Raw genomic sequence first — 9,246 nt, 5'->3', positions numbered from 1 at the left:
CACTTGAACCCGGGAGGCGGAGGTTGCAGTGAGCCGAGATCACGCCACTGCACTCCAGCCTGGGCTACAAGAGCGAAACTCTGTCTCAACAATTAAAAAAAAAAAAAAAAATGTAGACGAACCTCCAATGAACGGCTCACCTTGCCTCTCCCGGGCCCCACCGGGGAGGTCGATTCCATCGACTCTCAACTGCCAACCCCTGAGGAGGCTCCGCCTTTCCCTCACCCTCGTCCTTCTTCTAGGCGGTCCTTGTTTTTGCCGGTCCTTTGAAAGTCTCGCGATAGCTCTCCCGCTTCCCATAACTCCGTGCGCCTCTCCCCTCCCGTCCTCTTTCCGCCATCTTTCCGCGCCGGTGAGTAGCACTGTCTGAGAGCTCCAATTTCATCCGTCTGCCATCGGTGCCATCCTGCTCTCTAAGGTTCGGTCTCGGTGTCCTGCGAGGAGGCTGGCCCCCTCCTTGGCCGAGGATCCTGGCCTTGCCGGTTCCTGGACAGGCATAGAGGAGAGCCATGGCTGGGCGCCCCGGACTGTGTACTCAGGGGATCCCGGTCCTTAGGGTGCAGGCCGCAGCGCTGGCGGGAGCCGGAGCCTTCGACTGCCCAGCTAGGCGGTAGCTCCGGTTCGGGCCGCAGCGTCTGGATCTCTCTTTAGTGCTGAGGCAGCGCCTTGGCCCCGGGCGGCGGGCAACATCGGGGCTGGTGGGCCGTGCAGCTTCTCATTGCTGCGGCCGCGCTGGGAGCTTGGGAGGCTGAGGCCACCCAGCAGGTAAAAGCTGCATCGTGCCGGGGTTGGCAGTTTGCTGGATGCCAACTTGGATCTTCTGGGCCGCAGAGTTTTTCTTTAGACGCTTTTGAACTTAAGGGATTTAAGTTCAATCTTTACTATTGGCAGTTTGGTCTCCATACTTAAGAGCTTTCAAAAGTTCAGTGTAGTGTGCGGTTCGTGCCCATTAGAAGAGAGTCCAGTCTGACAGCATGTAAAATGTTTCTGTTTGCCACTGTGGCTCTTGCTGTTGGACGCAATTTTAAATGGCACGAAGATGGATGTTTAATAGTTGGATGTGTTCATGGTAGGTGAGAGTGAACTGATTTAAAGTACAATGTTAATAGTATAGAATCTGCTGATTTTCAGCAATTTGGAAAATGTTGCCGATGATACTCTGCTTCTGTTCTGAATCACTGATCGACTATACCCGATGTTTTCGTTTTGGTAGCTGGCAGTTTCTGCCAGTTCTGACGTTGTCTTGTGTCAAGTGGATTTTGTCCCACATTTTATTATCTCCAGACATTGGTGTGTGGCACGATTCGAAGAAGAGTGGTTAGTGAATGAATGAGTTTCAAAATGTGCAGGCTGACGTCCTGATAACCTGTTTTCAACAACCGTAGTATATAGGAATTTTCCTGGGTGGTGGGAAATGGAGAAGCAGCCTGCTTAGACTTGAGAAAACTTCGCCAAGGTGGGTCCAGAAAGGAAAGGATACTTCCGCAGTGTAATGGTTGGTGTCTGTTGATGTTGGCAATGCCAGTAAAACCTCCTGTTTTGTCTTCCATGAACAGCCACAATGGTGCGCATGAATGTCCTGGCAGATGCTCTCAAGAGCATCAACAATGCCGAAAAGAGAGGCAAACGCCAGGTGCTTATTAGGCCGTGCTCCAAAGTCATCGTCCGGTTTCTCACTGTGATGATGAAGCATGGTAAGTCTGCTGCCGCTGTGTTTTATGTTTTGATGTGAGACTCTTTAAGAAATTAGTCCTGTAGAAATTAATTATGGGGGACCAAAGTATGTCTGTCATACCTGAGAACGAATGCAATTGACCTGTGGGCTGTGGAGGAGGGGATAGTCTGAAACTGCTGAAGAGTCACTTAGAATAGGACTGCTGGAAAAAGGAGCTCTGCTAGGTGTTTGGGAGCTAAATGAATCTAAGTCATTGAAAGGACTCCTGAGCTCATTTCGAGACCAGCCTGGCCAACATGGCAAAACCCCGTCTCTACTAAAAAAAAAAAACAAAAAACAACAAAAATTAGCCGGACGTGGTGGCAGGCGCCTGTAATCCCAGCTCTTTGGAGGCTGAGGCAGGGAGAATTGCTTGAACCCAGGAGGTGGAAGTTGCAGTGAGCCGAGATCGGCCACTGCACTCCAGCCTGGGCGACAGTGCAAGACTCCATCTCAAGAAAAAAAAGAAAGAAAGGACTCTTGATATTTTCTCAGAGCTCTTTGAGAGGAAAGATTGGATTATTGCACTTCTTTGGCACAAAGTAGTTTTTGGGAATGGGAAGTAGTGAAGGAAGGGTCAAGGGGAAAATAATTTCTTTCAGAATTGCAAGGTGGATTGTTTTGGGTATTGTCTCCCAAATCTTATATGTTAGGTTGTAAAAATTAGTTCTGATACAGAGCAACTGTCTTCCCCCCAACTTCTTGGAGAAGCAGTCACTGAGGTGATGGGAGAGTGAAGAATTGAGTAGGCTAGAGCACAGAGGTTTAGCTCTCAAGTTGGTGTCTTTTATTTAATCCAGTCAGTTATCTTTTGTAGGTTACATTGGCGAATTTGAAATCATTGATGACCACAGAGCTGGGAAAATTGTTGTGAACCTCACAGGCAGGCTAAACAAGGTAAGAACGAGTGACCTACCCATTTCAAACCTTTAAGAATTTTTTAATGTGGCGTTAAATGTTGTAATTGCCTTTGGAAATACTGAGTAGTGGTGCCATACCTGATTTATCCAGTTACTTTAAAAAGGTTTAAAAATTGACACATGTAACTTCATTTGTTCTCCTGGGTTGATTGTGCTAGGATTATGTCAGTTGACCTAGTGTTTTTATGGGGTATAAGCTGTCTCAGGAGAGATGCGGGGGTGAAACCAACGCTGGTACTGGTATTTGGATGTTAACACTACCCACCTCACTGGCTTGAACTTGGGTGGCTCAAGGCCATTGAGCCTTTTGTCCAAGGTGCTGTGTCCTTCCTCTCAGTGATGTGTGGGGTTTTTTGAATGGAATCTTTGTCTTTGAGTAAATGGGGCTTTCTAAATAGCAATATTAATACTTTTTCTGTTTTTGCTGGCATAGGTCTTTGGGGTCTATGCTGCTTTTCAGTTTGACTTGTCAACACCTTAACCAAGTAAAGACTGTGGTTTAAGTGATTGTGTGTGTTTTGGGGGCAGGTATCTAAGCTAATTGAGGTGTCCACTGTGCTTCCTATCAGGTTTGTAGCTTTCAGATTTGCAAGGAGGCAGATCCTCTAGTTCAGGCTTGTCCAGCCTGCCTCATTTTGTTGTTTTGTTTTAGACTTGTAGCAGCCTGAAACCATGGTATTTAGTTTCTGTCTCTAGTGATAAATGGAAAAGAGGGATGAGGAAGGGGCCTTACTGGCCCAACTAGAAACAGAAACTAAGAACCCATGACTGTATTCTCTCCCTTGGACACCACTGTGTTTATTGCAACAGATAGGGGGGAAAGAGACCCAGAAGGTGAGTTGCTGAAGTATTTATTAAAGATTTGAAGAACTAGCTGGGCATGGTGGCTCACACGTGTAATCCCAGCACTTTGGGAGGCTGAGGCAGGCGGATCATGAGGTCAGGAGTTTGAGACAAGCCTGGCCAACATGGTGAAACCCCGTCTCTGCTAGAAATACAAAAACTAGCCGGGCGCAGTGGTGGGCGCTTGTAATCCCAGGTACTCAGGAGGCTGAGGCAGGAGAATTGCTTGAACCTGGCAGGCGGAGGTTACAGTGAGCTGAGATCGCACCACTGCACTCCAGCCTGGGTGACAGGGCAAGACTCCCTAAGATTTGAAGAACTTGCAAGGGTAATTTTCAGTATGTCATGTTTTGTTCTAGTTGTAGCCATTAGAACCCCACCTCAAAATAGGATTGATTTATTTTTATTTATATTTCTTTTGAGATAGTCTTGCTCTGGCTTAGGCTGCAGTGCAGTGGCGCCATCTTGGCTCACTGCAACTTCCCTAGCTCAAGCCATCCTCCCACCTCAGCCTCCTGAGTAGCTGGCAATACAGGTGCATTCCACTGTGACTGCTAATTTTTCTTTAACTTTTTTGTAGAGGTGGGGTCTCGCTATGTTGCTTAAGTTTGTCTTGGACTCCTGGGCTCAAGTGATCCTCCCACCTCAGCCTCCCAGAGTGGTGGGATTACAGGTGTGAGTCACTGGGCCCAACAGAGAAATAAATTTGAACAGAGCATTCTGTAAATGGAACTTATTTGTGGCACTCTTGTTCTGTGGTATGCTAGTTTGAAAAATTCTAGCCTACAACAGTTGATATGCAGGCCCTGCTGCTCTCTGCCTGTTTTTTGAGACGGAGTCTCACTCTCACCCAGGTTGGAGTGCAGTGGCACGATCTTGGCTACTGCAACCTCCGTCTCCTAGGTTCAAGCAATTCTCCTGCCTCAGCCTCCCTAGTAGCTGAGATTACAGGTGAGTGGCACCATGCCCGGCTAATTTTTGTATCTTCGGTAAAGACGGGGATTCACCATGTTGGCCAGGCTGGTCTGGGACTCCTGACCTCAGGTGATCCACAGCGCCTGGCCTGCTCTGTGACTTTCGGCAAAGCAAACAATTTTTGGTTTCTTGGAATTTCATTTCTCCCCATTTGTAAGAGAATGTCCCCCTCCATCGCTTTCATGCAAGACATGGACCTACCCTTAGCGTGGAAATTGAGCTTGGAAGTAAGATAGTGTGTAAAGACTAAATTGATTAAAATTCTGGCCTTGATCACATCCTCTTAGGATTCTTCTGGGTTGGGAGAGGGTATGCTGTTTTAATTCTACCAGAATGAGAAGGATTTTTGCTGCTGGAATCAACATAAAACTTGGATGCAACGTGCGGCAGACTTTGGCAAGATCTTTCACTATAGCTTGCTTGGATAAAACTAGTTTCCCCATATTCCTATCCCTGCATTTCTTTCATCTGCTGTGAGTTTGTCCTTGTTAGTCAAGTCACAGCATAGCTGATGGGGTAATAGTAGGGGAACTTAAGCAGGCTTCCTGGCGTAGAGCAGTTGGGCCTTTCTGACAGCCCATTTTCAGTTTCTATGGGTCAGTCTCTGCTTTTGGAAGTGCTTTTCGAGTGTGCCTGTGATTTTAGAGCAGATTTTGTGAGCAGAGTGTCTTCAGTTAATGGACATCAGTTAGTGGACTTTCTTCAGTAGTGTTTCAGGGCCGACATGTAGTTGAGTGATGGCAGCCCTTGGCGAGCTCTTACTTGGGAGGATCACTGTTGCCATGTCCCAGTAGCCACGAGATGAGAATTGCAAGCTCTTTGCTCTTTCTGCCTTCCATCATTCTGTCAGATTTGTTTGGAAAAATTCGTCTGGGGCTGTAGGACATTGTTTCTTGGAAATATGTAATGGTACTTCATTGGTGGGAGCAGCGTTCTTAGTTCAGTGCCTGTGCAGCGTGTTCCTTAGATATTCTAATAATTTGTAGAGCTTCAGGATTTGAGACTCTACGATTTTATTTCAGCCTTATTATGTAAGAAAGGGTTGGCTGTAGTCTGTTGTCGAGACTTGATCTCTAGACTATGTAAAATCTAATCATCCTGGACAGCTCTCCAGCCAACAGGGAGCATGCCAGTGGCCTGACACTGCCATGTATTGCCTTGTTCCATCTCTTTGCGTGCCTTTGCTTTTTCTCCTAGGCAGGCATAGTCTGACTTAGGTGTATTTTTTGAAAAGTATGTCAAGCATTGTGCACAGAATAGGTACCCATCTGAATGCTGGGTTGGTTGGTTTGGAGGACTGTTTATTTATGAATGTCATCTTGTGTTACTCAGTTTTTCTGTTATTGGTAAAGTGAAGAATTTTTTTGTTGTTGTTGTTATTTTATAGTGTGGGGTGATCAGCCCCAGATTTGACGTGCAACTCAAAGACCTGGAAAAATGGCAGAATAATCTGCTTCCATCTCGCCAGTTTGGGTAAGTTGGCCTTTCCTTAATTAAAAGAAGTTAATGCTAAGAATTGCTGTGGTGCAGTTTGACTTGAGGGTTTTTTTTTTTTTTTCTGTTTAAAGCAAAGCAGTGGTAATTTGTCTACTCTTAACCATTTTGACCTAATAGCTCAAGTGTTATCCATATTTCTTTTCTCTCTCTTTAAAAAGAGACAGGGTTGGCTAGGCGCGGTGGCTCATGCCTGTGATCCTAGCATTTTGGGAGGCTGAGGCAGGCGGATCACCTGAGGTTGGGAGTTCGAGACCACCCTGACCAACATGGAGAAACCCCGTCTCTACCTAAGATACAAAATTAGCCAGGCCTGGTGGCACATGCCTGTGATCCCCGCTACTTGAGAGGCTAAGGCAGGAGAATAGCTTGAACCCGGGAGAGAGGTTGCGGTGAGCCGAGATTGTGCCATTGCACTCTGGCCTGGGCAACAAGAGTGAAACTCTGTCTCGAGAAAAAAGAGAGACAGGGTTTCACTTTGTTGCCCAGGCTGGAGTGCAGTGGCTATTCACAGGTGTGGTCATAACACACTACAGCCTTGGCTTCCTGGCCCCGAGCAATCCTCCCCGCTCAGCCTCTTGTGGATTGGGGAATACAGGTGCCCGCCACCGTGCCTGGCTATTTGCCACATTTCATGTGTTGAGCTTCAGGTTCTGAGAGGCACATGAGAGCTTAGACTGGCAGAAGAGGAGGGTCGTGTCCACTTTCATGTCTGCCCTTTAGGCTCACTGCAGATAGTTCCCTGTGATCCCAGATCAGGGCCAGAATCAGTTCTAAGCCTAGGCCTGTGGGAAAACTTAGTTTGGGAGTCTTTGTCCTTAAAAGCCTATCTGAGTTCAAACCCTTGTTTTTTCTACTTTAAAGCCATGAGATCTTGGGCAAGTCATAGCCTTGATTTCTTCATCCGTAAAAGTGGTAATAGTTCCTCTGTTTATCACCTGATTTAATTTTGGTAAAGCACTTTATGAGCTGACACAGTAAATGCGTATCTTTGCGGTTAAGAATTTATACCCTCCAAATTATGCGTCTGGTGCCTTGGTTGAAAGTATTCTTACTTCATGGTTGCTGTATTACAGGTACGGTATTCTCTTACCAAAATCATTTCTCTTTGTAATTATGATACTGATTTTAATGCCGCACATTTGCATACTATATGCTTGTTACAGTGATCCCCACAGTAACTCATGAAGCAGCCACTCATTGTACAAATGAACATGTCTCCATATAATAGTTTAGCTATTATACAGTACATGGCAGAAACACAATTCAAACTCAAGTTTATATGAATACTTTCAAGTCTCCTTACCTGAAAGCAGAAAGTGACATCTAAATTTAAAGGAGTTCCCAGCCTTTGTTTTCAGTGCAGTTTGTTTCGTGGTGTAGGCAGAAGTCAGGGCTGTGTGATTGTGTGGCTGGGCTCTCAGGATTTGGCTCTTTGGGTTGCAGGAGTCAGGGCTCATACGCTACATGAGGCACCAGCTCATGTAGGCACTGTCAGTTCCTATGTGCCCCACAGGAAAGCGCCCTTAACCACTGATGAGTGTTGATGTTTTTCTGCACTAGAAGGCACTATGTTGAACTATGAAACTTACCCGCACTTTCTTTTTCCACTCCATAGTTTCATTGTACTGACAACCTCAGCTGGCATCATGGACCATGAAGAAGCAAGACGAAAACACACAGGAGGGAAAATCCTGGGATTCTTCTTCTAGGGATGTAATACATATATTTTCAAATAAAATGCCTCATGGACTCTGGTGCTTCCACTTGGTCGTTTTGAGCCTTTACAGCAGTGTAGCCAGAGCTTCTGCGGCAGCGTGCAGTTGCTTCGTTTATTGGTGAATGCGATTCCCTGAAGTGACTAATACAGCCAAGGGAAAAAGTTCTTATGAAACCAATATGCCTAAGAAACAGTCACCCCTGCTGTCTGCCAAAACCAGATATTTGACACTAAATATTTTAGTTGTATTTCAGTTTTTTTTCTTTTTTGGAGACAGTCTCACTCTGTTGCTCAGGCTGGAGTACAGTGGCGCGATCTTGGCTCACTGCAACCTCCACCTCCCGGGTTCAAGTGATTGTCCTGTCTCAGCCGCCTGAGTAACTGGGATTACAGGTGTGTGTCGCCACACCCGGCTAATTTTTATATTTTAGTAGAGACATGGTTTCGCCATGTTGCCCAGGCTGGTCTCAAATTCTGGGCCTCAAGTGATCAGCCCATCTCGGCCTCCTGAAGTGCTGGGATTACAGCCATGAGCCATTACACCTGGCCTATATTTCAGTATTTTCTATTTTTGATGAATTTGTTTTGCCCGGCTAGGATTATTCTGTAGATAGGATTTTAGATGTGGCTTTTGTCACTGACTGCTGTAATAAATACTTGCTAGGAAATTTTTTTTTTTTTTCATAGACAAAGTCACTCTGTCACACAGGCTGGAGTGCAGTGGCATGATCTTGGCTCACTGCACCTCTGCTTCCCAGATTCAAGTAGTTCTCGTGCCTCAGCCTCCTGAGTAGCTGGGATTACAGGTGTGTGCCATCATGTCTGGCTAATTTTTGTATTTTTAGTAGAGGTGGGGTTTCACCATGTTGGCCAGGCTGGTCTCGAACTCCTGATCTCAAGTGATCCGCCTGCCTCGGTCTCCCAAAATGCTGGGATTACAGGTGTGACCACCGCGCCCTGCCTTAAGAATTGTTTCAAGAGGATCTGGTGCCACTTGCAGGTGCCTATTGAAGTGCAGTGGGCACTGTTGATCACTGAGGAGGTAGTGGGTGCTGACCCGGTGCTGGGGCCTGTCCCCTACTCTCTGCTCTGCCCTTGGCTAGCCAGGTGGTGTGCCAAGCGGGGAGAGAAGCTACCTTATGAAGGGGTATGGATCATCTTCCTGAAAGGAGGGCCTGCCTCTGTAAGATGTGGGAAGTAGCGGAGAATGTTACAGAACAGCCCTAGAGATGGGGCAGAAAACGGCCCCCATTTATGAGAAGTGAGTTGGGAGGCATGTTTGGGGCCTCTGATGTTTGGGAGGCTGTGGGTAATTAACATGAGTTTTGGGGTCCAGCAGCAGAATTCAGATTTCCTCTTCCACTCAGTAACCTCAACATCCGTATCTGTAATGGGAATGATACAAAACCTATCCCCGAGTTGAGGGAAAAATCAGATTGTGTAAAGTGCACTTGGCACATGACAGTCACAGGCATGGGGACAGGGAGTCCAGAAGGATTTTCTTATGCCAGCATTGTAAGCCCTAGGATCACAGGGCTGTGGCTTGTTTAACCATTGTGTCTCTGGTCCCTAGCCTGCAA

The 9,246-nt window shown here is 46.6% G+C and overlaps 1 protein-coding gene across 2 annotated transcripts; it reads left to right on the top strand.

Moving 5' to 3' along the window:
* The first annotated feature begins 245 nt into the window (after positions 1-245).
* On the top strand, positions 246-7,712 carry RPS15A (ribosomal protein S15a). 2 transcript variants are annotated; one of them, XM_054452976.2, is made up of 5 exons: positions 246-352; positions 1,557-1,694; positions 2,532-2,611; positions 5,840-5,925; positions 7,565-7,712. In XM_054452976.2, exons 2-5 carry the CDS (start codon positions 1,562-1,564, stop codon positions 7,656-7,658), a joined length of 393 nt encoding a protein of 130 aa, XP_054308951.1. In that variant the 5' UTR covers positions 246-352; positions 1,557-1,561; the 3' UTR covers positions 7,659-7,712. The 2 variants fall into 2 exon arrangements, with proteins under 2 accessions (XP_054308951.1, XP_063511284.1); XM_063655214.1 differs by having other exon boundaries at positions 330-1,069.
* Positions 7,713-9,246: the final 1,534 nt, after the last annotated feature.

This window comes from Pongo pygmaeus, chromosome 18 (genome assembly GCF_028885625.2).
Source record: "Pongo pygmaeus isolate AG05252 chromosome 18, NHGRI_mPonPyg2-v2.0_pri, whole genome shotgun sequence".
In the NCBI taxonomy this organism is placed as follows: domain Eukaryota; kingdom Metazoa; phylum Chordata; class Mammalia; order Primates; family Hominidae; genus Pongo; species Pongo pygmaeus.
Note: the sequence above shows the minus strand (reverse complement) of the source record. Positions and strands in the feature narration are given on the sequence as shown.